Source organism: Chelonia mydas, chromosome 1 (genome assembly GCF_015237465.2).
Source record: "Chelonia mydas isolate rCheMyd1 chromosome 1, rCheMyd1.pri.v2, whole genome shotgun sequence".
Classification (NCBI taxonomy): Eukaryota; Metazoa; Chordata; order Testudines; family Cheloniidae; genus Chelonia; species Chelonia mydas.
The window spans coordinates 203,657,693-203,677,006 of NC_057849.1; the positions used below are offsets into that span (position 1 = coordinate 203,657,693).

The 19,314-nt window shown below is 44.1% G+C and overlaps 1 protein-coding gene across 5 annotated transcripts in view; it reads right to left on the reverse strand.

The window, feature by feature from the left end:
- The window catches only part of SPAG17 (sperm associated antigen 17), a 290,246-nt gene that overhangs the window by 190,750 nt on the left and 80,182 nt on the right, over positions 1-19,314 (reverse strand). For all 5 annotated transcript variants that reach the window (XM_043538771.1, XM_043538773.1, XM_043538772.1 and 2 more), the window contains exons 4-7: positions 12,552-12,683; positions 10,538-10,742; positions 4,470-4,661; positions 2,950-3,131 (exon numbers count right to left, since the gene is read on the reverse strand). In XM_043538771.1, coding sequence (XP_043394706.1) covers positions 2,950-3,131; positions 4,470-4,661; positions 10,538-10,742; positions 12,552-12,683 — 711 coding nt within the window. The remainder of the gene's footprint in view (positions 1-2,949; positions 3,132-4,469; positions 4,662-10,537; positions 10,743-12,551; positions 12,684-19,314) is intronic.

Consider the following 19,314-nt stretch of genomic DNA (forward strand, 5'->3'; position numbering starts at 1 on the left):
TTTCATTATTCATCAGTGGTTACTAGGACACTGGAACATTTTAATTTAGGCTTGTTGGAATGTTTTGAACTTGCAAGTATTATAAACAAAATGAGAAATTCTACAGACATTACAAGCAACATGAACTGCCAATGTTCAACAAGACAAATAGCTAGGATAAGATGAGTTTCTAATACCAATTCCCCACCATCTCTTCTCCCAGCACACGCAGACTTTGTAAAAAAAAAAACCCACACCCTGTTTTCCGTCTAAAACTTCCCACCTGTACTTTTAGGGCACAGGAGGGTGTTTTGGGAAAGTCTGATATTTGTGGCAAGGCACATTTGCCAAATATGCAAACCTGAATAAAGGTAATTTACTTGTATTACACGTCAGTCTCTCTTCTTTCAGATAGCATGTCTGGCAGTCCTTCATTTGAGTCCTCCCCATGCATGTCCTGGAGGCAGTTCAGAGCTGTATTTAACCTCAGTAAAGACTTTCCAGAGGAAATCCACTGAAATAGACTTACTGCATCCATTCACTGTATACTATGATATGGTCCTATGTCCTTCGGTGCATGTCTTTATGTATATGTATTTCTTTAAAGCCCTACAAACACCCCCCCCCACACACACACACACTTCTTTAGAGTCTATATTGGTCTCTGACAGTAAAGATATTTACTGTTGGGATATTCATAAGCAACAGACCCATAAAAGAGATGGGAATGAGAGGATTTTAACTGAATGACCAAACAACTGCTCTCCCAAAATGGACATTGAATCTCAAGGTCAGGTGACGAAAGTAATGCCACGTGGACTGAACTTCAAGTTGCAGTTCTACATGTTTCCACAAATGAGGCATTTCCAAGGCATGCCTTAGAAGCCACTGTGGAATTAGCCACATGCAATCTGATCCCTTCAGGTTTGAGAATAACTGCTCGCTCACTGACTGTTTATATGCAAAATTTAATCCTCTAATATAAGTGTTGGAAGGAAATAGTCTGTCCCCTAACCCTATTACTCTAAACCACACATAAACTGGAAGAAATTATGGAATGTGTTATGGTAGTTTAGGATTTCCCCCCCTCATCTAATGTGAACAGGGAGACACTGGATCCCTTGCTATGGTAAAGATCTGGAGTAGGAACACCTAGCAACTGCTTGGGCTTTCTCTGCTACTTCCTGGTCACACTGATCCTTGCTAAAAAGGAGTGGGGTACAAAACTACTTTTTAGCAGAGGGCTGTCCTTCCTTTGTTTGCACTGCAGCTATGCTGAATTCTGCTGTATTTGAAGCAGTACTGTGGGGAGAGAGATTTTCTATGTGGTACCAGATTGAGTGACCTTGTTGAACAAAGCCAATGATGCTCTGAGAGGAAATGGAAGAGAACAAAAAAAGCTCACATGGGAGGAAGAGCTGAAGATACGGGTCGAAAGGAGAACAGAAGAAAAGAAGAACAGAAAAAGAGAATTCAATCTGCACAAAAATAAAGACAAGAAACTTGGGGGAAGAGTTCTGAGCTGGGACGCCTCTGCGGATGAAAGAAATGCTGGTTGGCTTCTACTGGGTGATTAGTCTTTAAGACTAATCTGATGAGGTTCAACAAGGACAAGTACAGAGTCCTGCACTTAGGATGGAAGAATCCCATGCACCGCTACAGGCTGGGGACCGACTGGCTAAACAGCAGTTCTACAGAAAAGGACCTGGGGATTACAGCGGATAAGAAGCTGGATATGAGTCATCAGTGTGCCCTTGTTGCCAAGAAGGCCAATGGCATATTAGGCTGTATTAGTAGGAGCGTTGCCAGCAGATCAAGGGAAGTGATTATTTTCCTCTCTTCAGCACTGGTGAGGCCACACCTGGAGTACTGCATCCAGTTTTGGTCCCCCCGCTACAGAAGGGATGTGGACAAATTGGAGAGAGTCCAGCGGAGGGCAACAAAAATGATTAGATGGCTGCGGCACATGACTTACGAGGAGAGGCTGAGGGAACTGGGGTTATTTAGTCTGCAGGAGAGAAGAGTGAGGGGGGATTTGATAGCAGCCTTCAACTATCTGAAGGGGGGTTCCAAAGAGGATGGAGTTAGGCTGTTCTCAGTGGTGGCAGATGACAGAACAAGAAGCAATGGTCTCAAATTGCAATGGGGGAGGTCTAGGTTGGATATTAGGAAACACTATTTCACTAGGAGGGTGGTGAAGCACTGGAATGGGTTACCTAGGGAGGTGGTGGAATCTCCATCCTTAGAGGATTTTAAGGCCCGACTTGACAAAGCCCTGGCTGGGATGATTTATTTGGTGTTGGTCCTGCTTTGAGCAGGGGATTGGACTAGATGACCGCATAGGTCTTTTCCAACCCTAATATTCTATGATTTTAAGAAAGGGGGTTGGTGGCCATCATTGTATACTGCATTTGAAGCATGCTTTGGGGCTAACCCCCCAGAGGCAATGTGGGATGTATATTAGAACATCATATCTCAACAATGGCTTGCCCAGAAATTCCACATTTGTTTTATTATTCCTTTATTTTCATTTGCCCTCAATGAGATCTAGGACACAGATCTATTGTTAAAGGGCTGGTACTATAATTTTGAATTTATTCAATACCAATGTTTGAACCTCTAATGAGGAGTGTGTGGAAGCTATGAATTTGTTTAGTATTATACTTCAAAGAGATTAAAAACTCTACAGCCATGGCCCATGGTTTAGAAACTCACTCTCTAACACATTTGTTCAAAGAACATAGAAGCCCTATAGATACACCCAGCAAATTTATAAGGCATGGAAAATAAATGGTTTTCATTCAAGGCGATTATAATCTCCATAGGCATAGTTTGTATGCTCTGTAAACCAATTAGTCTGGTTCAAAGTTTTACAGACACACACAGCTCAAATTCCCAATGTACTTAAACTGGTGTTAAATGCTATAAAAACTAAATGGGCAGCTCATTGTGAAAGAAGAAACTACTAACCATCATGTCACTATTAGTCCAGTCTGGGGGAAAAGTATTTTCCTTTACTACGTGATGAAGTCTGGCAACATCAAAGAGAGTTGATCCATGTTTCCCACTATTCAGAATTGGCTCCAAGTATTTCCAGAATGTTTCCAAGTCGTTGATAGCTTTAGCTTTCTTCATTTTTTCAGCTTCTACAACTATAAATGCATCATTATTAGATAAATTATAGCATATTTGTATCCAAATATCTCCCTTTTACATGGGAATAGTGAGTATGAGACATATTTCTGGAATATTGAGAAGGAAACATGAATTGCAGGTTGGTCTACTCTACCCTAAGTGTTGTTCAAACAATTCCCATTCTTAACCAAATTGCCAGAAAAATATCCAAGGTCAAGCCCAACTTAAGGTTGTAAATAAAAATTTAAGGAGGGAAAAACTTCGTAGGATGTTGCACTTGAAGAAACAACAAATAAATGCCCGAAATCCAAAATCTAAGGTTATACTTATCAAAATGCCTTGGGCCTAAACTAGTAGCTGTTCTTTAAATGTGAGGTAGGTCAGTATTATTATCCCCATTTTATAGATGTTGAAACTAAGACAAAGAGATTAAAGTGCATTTCATCAGTGAAATGTGATTGTAGAAATGTCAGTGCAGGTTTCCATGTTTACTGTATTGTAATGATCAAATTACAGATGTACCCAGATAATGAGGAAAAAAGGCACTTCCATCTACTGATATTGCTCAAGGGTTGTTATCAAACGAATGTGAATTGGAAAATTATGTCTGAGTGTATGGTACAGATGTTTATATGTTGAGTATGATACAGTGCAGTGGGGGTAAGGCCCCGCTTGACAAAGCCCTGGCTGGGATGATTTAGTTGGGGTTGGTCCTGCTTTGAGCAGGGGGTTGGACTAGATGACCTCCTGAGGTCTCTTCCAACCCTAATATTCTATGATTTTATGACTCCATCAGTCTTAAAGAGCTTGAGATGCATCTTCAGTTCTGTTCGCAGACAATTTACTCAAGATCTGTAGTCCTTTCATTTAAATTTTTGACCTATAAGTTTCATTTATACTAATACTATACCAATTTTTCCAAAGTGATAGGTGGGCTAGATGCCACTAGTTAATTATTCTTCAATGTAAGATCTAGAAAACTGGGAAAAGAAGGGAGCGAGGAAGAATATTAAGAGGAGAAAAATATTGTTGAATCTCTTCTGTAAATATTGGACAAGAAAATTTTCCATCTCTAATAGTTGTGATACCATAGTACATCTCCTGGGGATTACAAGGCAAAGCAAGTACCAGCACTAGTGACAAGCATCAAAGAAGCTAACTGGCTGACTCCTAAGTGGTAGCATACAAATATTCAGCTCATTTCCTCCTGTAGGCCTAGATATTTAAAACGTTTCAAAAAGAGAGCACAGGCACTCAGATAACACAATGCTAAGCATGGATAAGAATTTAAATAAAATTTTTAAAATAGAATAGTTAGGATTTTATAAAGGATATTTGTCCTATCACTAGCTTACCTTCAGGTGTAAGTAATGACTCTTCTTGCAGCTTAGCTGCTCCCAAGTATGTCTGCAATGGCTCGTAATTTTCAGAAGAAATCTTAATCACATTTGAGATACGGACCCCAAGCTCAGAGAGCACAGGCAGTAACTGAGGGTTGTGGAAACCCCAAACTATGAAGTAATATTGGGCATCATCTGGTTCATCATCTGTTCAAAATATCGAAATCACCAGTCACATTACAAAAGGAAAGCAGATTAGAATAGATCATTTCAACTGCTATATTAAAGTATATTGTAGCTCAATTGTATAGCAACAGCCATATTTAAGGTTGCACAAACATTTCTATTGTAACCCTTTTGTTCTGATGCACACAATTTTCTGAACTTTCATCTTTTAGACTGAAATTTTCCAAGTGGTTTCTGTAGCAACCTGCATGGAACTTGTAGGGAAGAGCACAGCTTGCAGAAGCGAAGAATTTGGGGGAGGCACCAGGAAGCCAGTATGTCTCCACATGGCAAGAGTGCTACAGATGCAGCATCTCTGTAAATAGCTCTTTTAATAGAGAGCCAGTTTAGTTTCAGAAATATGGAGTGCTATCATGTTCTTACCCAGCATATGGTACATGAAACAGTTACTGTCCAACAGTGAATTTTTTAGGAAAGTATTTACAAAAATACTTGAGCTGGTTTTGAGAGTGAGGGAAATGGAAAAGGAACATTTCCAAATCATAAAAAGTCTTTGACTTTGATTTAGCACCAAAGTGCATAAGGGTAAGAAGTTGAAATGTGGCAGGATGAGTCCTGTGGGAGGATAGGCACTTTTCAGTGTTCTGGTGAAAAATGGATTTTTGATTTGCCCAAGTTCTTTTGGTTTGTCAATTATAGTTTGAACATGTGCAGGAGTGTACTTTTACACAGCTAAAATGCTTTTTAATAATCTCCAAGTGTTCTAAATGAATGAAGGTGGCAGTGCTCATGCATGCATAGCACAGTTTACTGCTCAGGGGGAAATGAAGTGAATATATGTACTGAATGAGGCAGAGCTTTTTAGACACCATCCTGATTCACTAGCAAAACTGGAAAACAGTACATCAGAATTTCAGTTACGAACACCGGGGGAATGGAGGTTGTTCGTAACTCTGAACAAAAGTTATGGTCGTTCTTTCAAAAGTTTACAACTGAATATTGACTTAATACAGCTTTGAAACTTTATTATGCAGAAGAAAAATGCTGCTTTCCCTTTATTTTTTTAGTAGTTTACTTTTAACACAGTACTATACTATATTTGCTTTTAGGGGTTGAGCAGTGAGCATCCCCTGGCACATTGGAAAGTTGGCACCTGTAGCTCCAGGCCCGGAGTCGGTGCCTATACAAGGAGCTGCATCTTAACTTCTGAAGAGCCGCAAGTGGCTCCAGAGCCACAGGTTGGCCACCCCGTTCTATGAAGATTGCTCTCTCCAAGATGGAGGACCTGCAACACCATCTTCAGGAACTGCTTGCAAATAGCATTACTGCAGAATCGTGCAGCCCATATATCTCTTTTATAGTGGGAGTACAGAAGTTGAATAGGAACATAAGGATAAATAGAGAGAGACAACCAAGTGCTCAAAAGATGCATGGTGATAGATCAGTACATCAATCTCAAGTACAAGATACTTTGGTCTGTTTGCTAGGGTTCTCAGTGGTGGATTTTTGCAGTGAATATTACCAGATCCTGCTGGAACAAAAAGATACCATTCATCTGCTCTTTGGGTTTCTATCAGTTTGAACTCATGCCCAAGGGAATATCTGGAGTGTCTGCCATGTTTCAAAGTCTAATAGAGGAAGTTATGAAAGACATGAACTTTGCTTGTACAAAATATGCCTTGAGAGGTTACATTTGAAAACTAATAACTTGGTCAATAATATCATGGTGAAATGTATATAGCATCATCATATCTAAAGTTATGAATTCCCCCTATATGTTGATGTTAGCACATGTTCAAACCCACACAGCTCTGACTAGGCAAAGTTGTTAAACAGGTCTATCCTAAACATATCAATTTACCTCAATTTACATATAAGTAGTAAACAGAGTCCTTGAGACAGCAAGAAGGAGAATGGCAGGAGACAAGGCAAATCGGCATACACAGGAGAGAACAAAGAGCATGGAGCCACCTTCACCAGACTCCATGTCACCTTCTTTACTGTTTGAATAAACTTTGCTTTGAGGGATAAACCTCCAAAGAATTTACTTCAAAGGATGACTGGACTATAAAAGTGAAGAGCAAGAAGACCCCAAGGTCGCTCTCTTTTTCAGCTAACTTTGAGGGACAGCCTTAGTTGAGAATCTGGTCAGCCTTGTTGCTGGTAACTGGTATTTTACCTTGAAACAAGTCTAACTTTTTAAGTTCTAGCTATTAGAAAACATTTTATCTTTATTTATCTTGAAGCCATTTCTGACTTTAATGCCTTATAGTTGTAGTCACTTAAAATCTCTCATTATAGATTAAAAATAAAATAAATTTGTTTAACTAAACTAATCCAGTGTTGTGTTTACACTGAACTGTTTGGTAACTCCAGTTAAAGTAGCAAACTGTTGAATATTGACAGGGGCAATGGACTTCTAATATTTGACCTGTCCAGGAGAGGGCTGGACCATGCAGAACATTCATTTGGGGGGAAATTCAGGACTGGAAGTACATTGGGGTCACCCTGCAGGTCGTAACTAAGGCTGCTGGAAACCAAAGTGTGGCTGGTGTATTGCTGACGGGCTACTGGGGTCAGAGTTGCTGGACCAGGGCTGCAGCTATGCACAGACACCTCAGGGTGTGACTTGCATACTGGTAGACTGTTTATGAGTGGCCCAGGTTGGGAGCTACAAGAGCAAAGCATTGTAAGGCACTTACAATTGCAGGGAAGACAGTGACAACCCCTCACTGGTCTGGATTGCACCCCACAATATGACAGATGGCCTGAATGTTTTTGCAAGATCTCTGGGGGAATAAGAAGAAAGGCTTCTAAAAGTGCTAAACTGGTTGGAAGCCAATTAACCAAAGGTATCAGTTGATAAATGTCAATTCTACAGAACAGCAGACAAATATATGGGTCACATTGTATACCAAGATGAAGTAAGTATGGATCCTGATCAAATAGTATCACTACATGGGCAACCCCACATTATTACAAAAAGCTTAAGCCTTTCATAGCAGTTAGAGGCTACTACTGCAGATTGTGAAAAAATACGCTATCACTGCAAAGCTACCAAATAATCTCACTAAAGGATATCAGTCCAGCAAAAGGATATCTAAGGTAAAAGTTAAGGTAAAGTACCCAAGACCTCCTGAACAAACACACTATGACCTTTTGGAAACTGATGTGCAGCAAAAGATATGAAAAATCCCTTCAGGAAATAATTAACTACCTAACTCATGCCCTAGCCCTAGTCTTTGCTGACCGAAGCCAGCCTTTCATTCACCATACAGAAATTAGTTAGGAAGGTGAGGGAGGGAGTGCTATAAACAACAAGTTAAAGGCCACTGGAGATCTGTGGCCTTTGCCAGCCAAGGCCTTTCTGACAGTGAAATTCACTACCACATACACAAGTTGGAATTCTTTGCCTTACTATGGACTGCCGCAGAGAAATTGAGAGACTATTTGTGTGGTGTTCAATTTCACATGTGGACAGACAACAATCTATACATGTTAACAAGTGCCAAGCTAGGTGCTACAGATCAGAGATGAGTGGCCACCTTTGCTACAAGTTCAGCATTCAGTACCAGAGCTCTAGAAATGTTGCTTTCTTCATGTGAAAGTTCTGGACCCTCTGCTAGTCAGTCCAGATCTGCAAGGTGATGTGGTCCAACCAATCTGTGCTTGTGGCCCTGCTCCAGAAGTACTGGTCTACGTAGGGGAAATCAGCAGTTATATCAAGTGTCATGAGCAGCATCAGCCAGTCTGAGTCTGCCATGTTTGTGTCCTCCTTCGCCTGCTCCACCATAGCTCTGTCAGGTACCTTTGGTGCATCAGAAATGTTGAGTGGGACATTGTGGGGCTCAGCCTCCCCAACTTTTGTTGGTCTATTCAAAGGAGCCTGGGACCGTAATGAGGCGACATTCAAGACCCACAAGAAAGATCCTACAGGAATCAGGACACTTCTCTAAGAGGATTAGAGAGGCCATGTCCCAAACCGAACAGACTGGTAGGAAGTAGCCCAGGACAGCAAATTTAAGGTCCTTGTTGGGAGGGGTGCCCCTGTTCAGGGATTGACAAACACAGGGCCCTGGGCTAGGACCTGGTGGAGAGGGAGGGCCTGTGTCCCCCTACCTCCCACCCCTGGCCTCAAAGGCTGAGGCCCCGCAACCAAGCAGGGGGCCGGGAGCTACACACTCTAACCTCTAGGCTGTCCAGCCCTCCAGTCAGCCTGCTACATGGTCCATGAAGGTATGTTGGTATTTCACCTGCTTGTTGGCCCAGTCCAGAACTTCAACCATAAGTTAATTATGGAAACTCTTCCACTGGCCTCAATTCAAAGCCTGCTGCTGGTTCCCCTCAGCTCCCTTACTGGATTCTGAGTCCACCAGGTCACGATCCCAGCTGACCAGATCATACTGCACCGCTCTTGGCTCCATACTTAGTGCAGTACCCAGCACCCGGTCAATGTCATAAACAGGTATTATGTCGGTGAACTGCCTGAGGTGCAGTTCTGATTCCTGGTTTTCCAGTACTTGGTCTTGAACTGCTTAATTTGCTTCCTGCACTGGTCACCAGTCCAATAAATTTCCAGTGCTGCCAGGTTCTTTGCTATTTACCGGTATGCATGGTCATTCCTGGTACTCTTACTAGAATCCACTGCTTAGCTGGTCTCGCACCACAGATTAACCAAAGTCTGGCTGTGCTCCCCAGACCGTGAAGCAGGACTCTTTGCAAAGGACTTTTGGTCAGCGTGCATTGCAAATTAAGAGTGTTAGGTTCTCTGAAGGTGTATTTTCAGCTCAGAGGTCAGAATAAAATGGAAGGGTTAAATGCTGATTGATCAAACCGCTGTACTAGAACAAGGAGAGTTGCTTCTGTTTTCTGGGGGTATGTCTATACTACCCACTGGATCAGCGGTCAGCGATCGATCCAGTAGGGGTCGATTTATCGCATCTAGTCTAGACGTGATAAATCAACCCCCGAGCGCACTCCTGTCGACTCCTGTACCACGAGAGGCAGAGGCAGGCAGAGTCGATGGGGGAGCGGCAGCAGTCGAATCACCGCAGTGAAGACACCACTGTGAGTAGGTCTAAGTATGTCAACTTCAACTACATTATTCACGTAGCTGAAGTTGCATAACTTAGATTGATCTCCCCCGATAGTGTAGACCAGGCCTTCGAGTCAATTGGTGATTCTTGGGAGGGAAAGGACAAAGAAATTTGGCAGATTCCCAGGACCCAAATACGGACCGGCTGTGTCTATACTGCAAAGCAATAGGGCTTTAACTTTGTGTCCCAGCTTGACTGGGGCTTGAGGTGTCCACCCTCACGGGGTCCTAGGACCCTGGATCTGAGCCCGAGAGATTAATGTATGTACAGAAGGGAGATTCTGACTCAAGCCTGAGTCTGAGACTGGGCTTACATTGCAGTGTAGACATACCCTATATGCTTTAAGCCTCGCTGTGAAGAGCTCTGTGAGACCGTGAGACACATAACAGCTGGTCTGCTGGAGTTGGAAGATGGGAGATTAAACTTGCTCTGTAGTTACAAACCCTGGCTCCATGCTAAGTATGCCACCAGTCTAGAGGTGCAGAGCTTTGTAAATTCCTCAACATTTTTGGCTTCCTTTAGTGGATGTTTTTAGCCATGTCCACTATGGTTTAGTAATATGATTTTTCTCAGAACTGGTTAGCACATTATTAACTTGTACAGCTTTTGATATTTTATAACACAAGGAGAAGATTGCCTCATGGATATGGCGATAAATGTAACTATTTTCTTTCTTGATTAATAATGAGTTTCAATCTTTCTAAAGGGAATACATCAGTCTTGAATCAGCAGGTAGGTTTCAAGACTTTTAAATGCTCTTTGGGTGAGTTGATCAGCAGTGTATCTGCATGCCGTACATACCCAAATATTTGTCATCTTCCTCCTCTTCTCCCCGTCGCTTTAGTGTGGTGTCCTTTTTAATAGCAGTTGCTGTTTGTACTGCTTCTGCTTTCTTTCCCTTCCCTCCTTTTCCTGCAGACTTGGCACTGGGCGGCTTTTCCTTCTTGCCAGGAGGTTTAGCTTTCCCTTTGTCTTTTTCTTTCTCCTTCTCTCGCTCTTCTGCTGCCTGGTAAAATTAACAAACTAATCTCACGTATTAGTCTAAGCATGTACAGAACAAATAGTTGACTGTAGTAAAACCTTACTGTTTGAATATATTTGTTTGAATATTTTTCCCTCTGACCCTTCAGGATTTTGTTTTGGTGCAGCTGTCTTGAGCTCCACCCTTTTTCCCTCCTCACACTCTTCAGTTTATTATATTCCTATTAAATAGCAGTGCCAAGATCTCAAGCTAAAAGAATAGGGTATATATGAGAAAATAACTGTGATTTTTAAAAATGAATGAAATTGGTGCTGGTGAAAGGTGGATTGATACAACACTGGAAACTAATGACCTCTGATGCTTTAAGCTTCAGACCAGGTACAGTACTTGCAGCAGCAGGGCAAGCTTCCCTGTGGACCAGGAAGGAACTGTGGCTGATGAAAAAGTTCAGACTATAAGGCTGGTTCAGTCCTTAGCTTCTCTACTGAAACTGCCAACTATGGAATCAATTGGTGCCAACTCTGTCTTTTCTTTGATGTGAACATCTATCCACTATGAACTGGGACTGAGAGCACTAAATTCATTTCACACAGGACACTAATGAATCATTAGATAATTCCCAGACAAAAACTATATTAAAATAGAGCTAAGGTGGACAGTATGTATCTGTAATATAAGGTAAAAAAATTGCAGTTAAAATCATATGATTAGAACTAAGCAATTTAGTGTTTGTGGCCCCAGATTAGACTAAATGAATTTTTTAAAAGGTACAGTCGATTTTTCTTTTCTTTTTTCGCCCTCTCATTGTGTCATGTTAAAGGGAGTGCAAGCAGCAAGAAAAGCTCTCAGCACTCTGTGTAATTGGTATGATTTACCATACTCAGTTGTTTTGCTGGATACCGCAGAAGAAGCAGCCTTTCTGGCTGTAGATATTGTCTTCTAGTTCAGATTAGAAATCAGAGATTCTGCCTTCTTTTGCTCTCTTCCTTCTCAGTCTGGTGCTAAGCACCCTTAGATGTGCTCCTTTTAAACCATTCAGACATGTCTCCAAGCTATCTAGTGGCTTCGTGGATTCCAACCAGTTTTCTATATCTCATTTCAAATTTTTTCCACTTCAGACTTTTGTAAACCCCATCTTTTTGTGCTACTGCTTTGGGTTCCTAACCCAATGAACACACAGAGTCAGATTATATAATTGTCAGTTCTAGAATGTTCACAAAACACTGCCTTATTTATTGCATCTGGGTCATTTCCTAGAATTAAGTCCTGAACACAGTAGACACTGAACTTGTCAGGTTTTGACCAAAGAGCTCTAGATGTCTTCAGAGTCCTTTGCTACTATTTTTTTCCCAGTTTAATATTTCCTTACATTCTGTAGTCTCATTTGCTTATTCTTTAACCTTTTACATACACTGCAGCACCTAGCTGTCCTGCGTTTGTATCCCATTTGTTTCTTCCGATGTCTTCACCTATAATTCCTATCTTCTTTATAATTACTAAGCATTTTTTTCCTTCTCATTCCTCTTACAAGGACTTTTGTATTAACTTTGCTCCCTTTCTGTTTTTCTTTCTCCTGTCCCACCTTCTGCATCTCAGTACTCAGGAATGAATATTTAAGGGGTTAGCTATTTTAAAGACTTAATAAAAAAGAATATTCTATTTTGTTTGTTTCTAGCTTCTCCTCAGTTATAAATGCATTGGATAATATTTTCTAATAGTAGGAGGGACAGAAGTTGAATTTTCTTGGGCAACACTTGACTATGTGATCTGGAGGAAATGGAATTGCCTTCATAAAGTTGGGTGGAACGACTTCCCTACAGCACACAAGAATACCTTCTTTTCAGCTGCTCTTCTCTGCAGGTCCTTCTGTTTGATGCAAAGCAGCTGAAATTTCAGTAGTTTTCCAATCAGTGTTACAGGAAGCTGCTCTCCACTATCGAGAATGGCTTTGGCTGCCTCTATCACCTGCAGAGTGGTGAAGAAAGAGTTATTATTAATACAGTTTCAATATAAAATTTGGCATACACTGTGTGTGCTGACAGGTGGACTGATATTTCACATTTTAAAGTACGTGGCTCACAATGATATGGCCATCCCAAGTCTACTTTCAAAAAATGACCCAAGACCAGTGACTGCCTATCCCCACTCCTTGGCTCTCAGGTCCTTCTTGCTAATCGGCTGGAGTGCTGCTCAATGTCACACTACACACAAGCTAAGAGGGGGGCAACATTCTACATTTCATTTTAGGAGTATACAGATTTCCAGTTCATGTTGTAAAAACATCCATTGTTAGGTTTTAAATAGTGGAGTGATATTAACAGCAACTTAGAGAGTTATAAATTAAATAGCATTGAATAGATACCAAACCAACTGGGATAGCCTGGGCTACTGTTTACAAAATGGCTAGTGTCTGAGCGACTAACCCTCACTGAAAGATACAAACTGCTTGTTGGCAATTTGAGCGGGGCTATACTGGTGCAAAGACACCCTCTCTTTGTTTAATGTTGATTGGGCTGGTACTATGTAGCCTAATTGCGGTGAAATAAGGCTATTGAGTTTTCCTCAGGTGATGACAGCGGCAGGAACATACAGCTGCATTGTCCAGATGTGTGACACTGACAGGCTGTTTTATTACTATGTTTTTTACAGCCTGTTGCCACTAAATTTCATACAACTCACTAACATCTGGGCTGTTTTCCTTGGAGTCTCATAACCACTGTATTTAGAGCAAAAAAAAGAAGAAGAAGGCACAAAACACAATAAAAAGTTGTTACATGTTTCTTTTCACTTCTGTTTTCGCTCTAATAAAGTTACCCTGTGCAGGGAGCACTGAAGAGAAATCCAGCCATAATATTTTCCTACTTTTGTTTCTAAGCAAGCATCAGATTTATGTATAACCTTGGGCTGAATTAGGTGCTACTCAAATGTTCTGACATGTTTCTATTTTTCCCCCCCCTTGGAGCAATTACGCTTGGGTACATATGGTGTCTATTTTACTTGCTTAGTTTCAGGCAACGAAGGTGAATGCTGCATCTTGGCGAATTGTGTCTTGTCTGAGGGTGTGTCTACACTACGGAATTAGGTCCAATTTATAGCAGTCGATTTTTTAGGAAGCGATTTTATACAGTTGATTGTGTGTGTCCCCCACTAAGCGCATTAAGTCGGAGGGGTGCGTCCACAGTGCCACGGCTAGCGTCGACTTTCGGAGCGGTGCACTGTGGGTAGCTACCCCACAGTCCCTGCAGTCTCCGTCGCCCATTGGAATTCTGGGTTAAGCTCCCAATGCCTGATGGGGCAAAAACATTGTCGCGGGTGGTTTTGGGTACATGTCGTCAGTCGCCCCTCCCTCCGCGAAAGCAACGGCAGACAATCATTTCGTGCCTTTTTTCCGTGCGGGTGCCATACTGCTTTCAGCAGACGGTGCAGTAGGACTGCTAACCGTCGTCATCGAACCACCGCTTCCGCTGCAACTCTGCTCTCCTGGTGCCATGAATCCACCTCGCAGGTCCTCTATAGGTTGTCATCCACCGCTTCCGCTGCAACTCTGCTCTCCTGCTCTTGTCTTGCCATACCACGGCTAGCGTGCAGCCCGCTCAGCTCACCGACACTGCTGCTGTTGTGTCCTGGTGCTGCTGGCAGCAGACGGTGCAGTAGGTCTGCAAAACTGGTCATCCAACCACCGCTTCCGCTGCAACTCTGCTCTCCTGCTCTTATCTCAATAGCGAATTTCTCCATGTTGGCGGTCATGGGCTCCCGTTTCCACTGCAACTCTGCTCTCCTGCCCTCATGAAGCCACCTTGCAGGTCCTCTCGTCATTCTCTATAAATATCTATTCTCGTGGCATCCGTCGCCAGCCACCACTTCCACTGCAACTCTGCTCTCCTGCAGACGCCATATCACGGCAAGCATGGAGCCTGCTCAGATCACCGCGGCAGTTATGACCGTTCTAAACACCGTGCACATTATCCAGCTGTATATGCAGAACCAGAACCAGAACCTGCAAAAGCAGGCGAGTTGGCAACGGCAGCGTGGTGAGGAGAGTGATGAGGACATGGACACAGATTTCTCTCAAAGTACGGGCCCCGGCAATGTGGACATCATGGTGGTAATGGGGCAGGTTCATGCCGTGGAACGCTGATTCTGGGCCCAGGAAACAAGCATAGACTGGTGGGACTGCATAGTGTTGCAGGTCTGGGATGACTCCTAATGGCTGCGAAACTTTCGCATGCATAAGGGCACTTTCATGGAACTTTGTGACTTGCTTTCCCCTGCCCTGAAGCACCAGAATACCAAGATGAGAGCAGCCCTCACAGTTCACAAGTGAGTGGCGATAGCCCTTTGGAAGCTTGCAATGCCAGACAACTACTGGTCAGTCGGGAATCAATTTGGAGTGGGCAAATCTACTGTAGGGGCTGCTGTGATCCAAGTAGCCAACGCAATCACTGAGCTGCTGCTACCAAGGGTAGTGACTCCGGGAAACGTGCAGGTCATAGTGGATGGCTTTGCTGCAATGGGATTCCCTAACTGTGGTGGGGCCATAGATGGAACCCATATCCCTATCTTGGCACCAGAGCACCAAGGCAGTGAGTACATAAACTGAAAGGGGTACTTTTCAATGATGCTGTAAGCACTGGTGGATCACAAGGGACATTTCACCGACATCAACGTGGGATGACCGGGAAAGGTACATGACGCTCGCATCTTCAGGAACTCTGGTCTGTCTCAACAGCTGCAGCAAGAGACTTACTTTCCAGACCAGAAGATAACCGTTGGGGATGTTGAAATGCCTATAGCTATCCTTGGGGACGCAGCCTACCCCTTAATGCCATGGCTCATGAAGCCATACAGAGGCATCCTGGACAGTAGTCAGCAGCTGTTCAACGATACGCTGAGCAAGAGCAGAATGGTGATAGAGTTTGCATTTGGATGTTTAAAAGCACCCTGGCGCAGTTTACTGACTCGGTTAGACCTCAGCGAAACCAATATTCCCATTGTTATTGCTGTGCTCCACAATATCTGTGAGAGTAACGGGGAGATGTTTTTGGCGGGGTGGGAGGTTGAGGCAAATCGCCTGGCCGCTGGTTACACACAGCCAGACACCAGGGCGATTAGAAGAGCACAGCAGGGTGCTCTGTGCATCAGAGAAGCTTTGAAAACCAGTTTCATGACTGGCCAGGCTACGGTGTGACAGTTCTGTTTGTTTCTCCTTGATGAAAACCTGCCCCTTTGGTTCACTCTACTTCCCTGTAAGCCAACCAACCTCCCCACTTCTATCACCGCTTGCAGAAGCAATAAAGTTATTGTTGTTTTAAATTCATGCATTCTTTATTAATTCGTCACACAAATAGGGGGATAACTGCCAAGGTAGCCTGGGAGAGGTGCGGGAGGAGGGAAGCACCGGGTGGGGTGGTGGAGGAGGGAAGGACAAGGCCACACTGCACTTCAAAACTTATTGAATGCCAGCCTTCTGTTCCTTGGGCAGTCCTCTGGGGTGGAGTGGTTGGGTGCCCAGAGGGCCCCCTTCCCCACGTTCTTGGGCGTCTGGGTGAGGAGGCTATGGAACTTGGGGAAGAGGGCGGGTGGTTACACAGGGGCTGCAGCGGCGGTCTGTGCTCCTGCTGCCTTTCCTGCAGCTCAACCATATCCCGGAGCATATCAGTTTGATCCTCCAGTAGCCTCAGCATTGCATCCTACTTCCTCTCAACACACTGCCGCCACCTCTCCACTTGCTCCCGCCACCTCTCCTCTCGTGCATCCCTCCTGTCCTCGCATTCATTTTGTGCTTTCCTGGACTCTGACATTGCTTGCCTCCACGCATTTTGCTGAGCTCTTTCAGTGCGGGAGGACTGCATGAGCTCGGAGAACATTTCCTCGCGAGTGCCTTTTTTTCACCTTCTTATCTGCGCTAGCCTCTTGGACGGAAATGATAGGGAGAGTGTTGAAACATTTGCAGCTGCAGGAGAAAAAAAGAGAGAGTAGTATTTAAAAAGACACATTTTAGAGAACAATGGGTAGACTCTTTCACGGTGAACCAAGCTGTTAACATTACATAGTACATGTGCTTTCGGTACAAAGTTGCATTTTGCCTCTTCTATTGAGGGCCTGCCAGTTTGGTGTCAGAGCTCACACATGCAGGGCTGGGCAACAGAATTCGGCTTGCAGGCAGCCATGGTAAGCCACAGTCTTTTGGCTTCTTTAACCTTCATAACATGTGGGAATTGCTTCAAACAGCAGTGCCCTCATTTCCCATACCATGCACCCATTGGGTTGGCCATTTAAAAGGAGGGGCTGTGGTTTTCAAGTTAACGTGCAGCACAAACCCAACTAACCCCCACCCCCTGCCACACCCAATTCTCTGGGATGATCGCTTCACTCCTCCCCCCACCGCATGGCTAACAGTGGGGATGATTTCTTTTCAGCCACAGGCAAACAGCCCAGCAGGAACGGCCACGTCTGAACAACCCCTTAATAAAATCCCCCTATTTCAACCAGGTGACCACGAATGATATCACTCTCCTGAGGCTAACACAGAGAGATAAAGAACGGATGTTGCTTGAATGCCAGCAAACACCTGGACCATACGCTGTCATGCTTTGTTATGCAATGATTCCAGACTACGTGCTACTGGCCTGGCGTGGTAAAGTGTCCTACCATGAAGGACTGAATAAGGCTGCCCTCCCCAGAAACCTTTTGCAAAGGCTTTAGGAGTACCTCCAGGAGAGCTTCATTGAGAAGTTCCTGGAGGATTTCCGCTCCATCCCCAGACACATTAACAGACTTTTCCAGTAGCTGTACTGGCCACAAATGCATCCCAAGTCTTCAGGGCAAATGAATCATTAAACACACTTGCTTTTAAACCATGTAATATATTTAAAAAGGTACACTCACCAGAGGTGCCTTGTCCGCCTTCAAGGTCCGGGAGCCCGCCTTGGGAGGGTTGGGAGGGTATTGGATCCAGGGTGATAAACAGTTCCTGGCTGTCGGGGAGAACGGTTTCATCCTGCTCCTCATCATCATCTTTCTCGTCCCCTAAATCCTCATCCCTGTTGCGTGAGACTCCCCCTTGCAGAAGTCCATTTACAGGGGTGTGGTAGTGGTAGGGGCACCCCCTAGAATTGCATGCAATTCATCATAGAAGCAGCATGTCTGGGGCTCTGACCCGGAGCAGCCATTTGTCTCTTTGGTAGGCTTGCCTGAGCTCCTTAATTTTCATGTGGCACTGCTGTGGGTCCCTGTTATAGCCTCTGTCCTTCATGCCCTTGGAGATTTTTTCAAATATTTTGGCATTTTGCCTTTTGGAATGGAGTTCTGATAGCATGGATTCATCTCCCCATACAGCAGTCAGATCCAGTACCTCCCATTTGGTCCATGTTGGGGAGGGATAGCTCAGTGGTTTGAGCATTGGCCTCCTAAACCCAGGGTTGTGAGCTCAACCCTTGAGGGGGCCATTTAGGGATCTGGGGCAAAAACTGGGGATTGGTCCTGCTTTGATTAGGGGGTTGGACTAGATGACCTCCTGAGGTCCCTTCCAACCCTGATATTCTATAAGTCTTTTGTGATTCTGGGACTCCATGGTCACCTCTGCTGATGAGCTCTAAAAGGTCACCTGTGCCATGCTGGCCAAACAGGAAATGAAATTCAGAAGTCCACGGGGCTTTTCCTGTCTACCTGGCTACTACATCTGAGTTGAGAGTGCTGTCCAGAGCAGTCATAATGGAGCACTCTGGGGTAGCTCCCGGAGGCCAATACTATCGAATTGCGTCCACACTACCCCAAATTTGACCTGGCGATGTTGATTTCAGTGCTAATCCCCTCGTCGGGGAGGAGTACAGAAATCGATTTTAACAGCCCCTTAAGTCGACAAAAATGACTTCGTTGTGTGGACGGGTGCAGGGTTAAATTGAATGAACGCTGCTAAATTTGAACTAAACTCGTAGTGTAGACCAGGGCTGAGACAGACAACATCATTGACCTTGGGCTTTCATGGTTTCTTGTTCAGTTTCATAGGAATTTCCCCTGCCAAGTGAAAGAGGGGAGAAAGAAAATTCTGCCTCTAACTATGAATGACTTGATGTAACTGAAGCTTAAATGGACCAAACTACTGTTTCATGCCATAGGAGGAGGAACAAGGTAGAGCCTTGCAAACTGACCTGAAGCCTATGGGACACTGCTGAGGTTGAGGTCAAGTCAGGTCTGAAAACAGCCAACCCTCTCGGGCTTGGGTTGGGTCATCTCCAATCACTTCCTCCAGCCCATGGAGTTGGCATGGCAATGGCTACATGCCCTACTCCTGCCAGCCACCGCCACTTCATTGTGCTGCATGTGCTGTGGAGTGTGCCGAAAAGTCAGTGCTTTCCCCTCGGCAGCATACGCAGCAGAGTGAGGTGGTGTCGTCCAGCAGGAGCAGGGTACACAGCCACCACTGTGCTGCCCCCAAAAGCAGAAAGTGGCTGGAGATGGGTTGCAGATGGGGGACAAGCAGGAAGCCCCCACCAGACCAAACCCAAAGATGAGGCAGTGGTACTGACGCAGGTTTGGTGTGAATTGTTGGGTTTAGGCCAAGTGGGTTCTGAAAACCATTTGAAGCTCTCAGGCC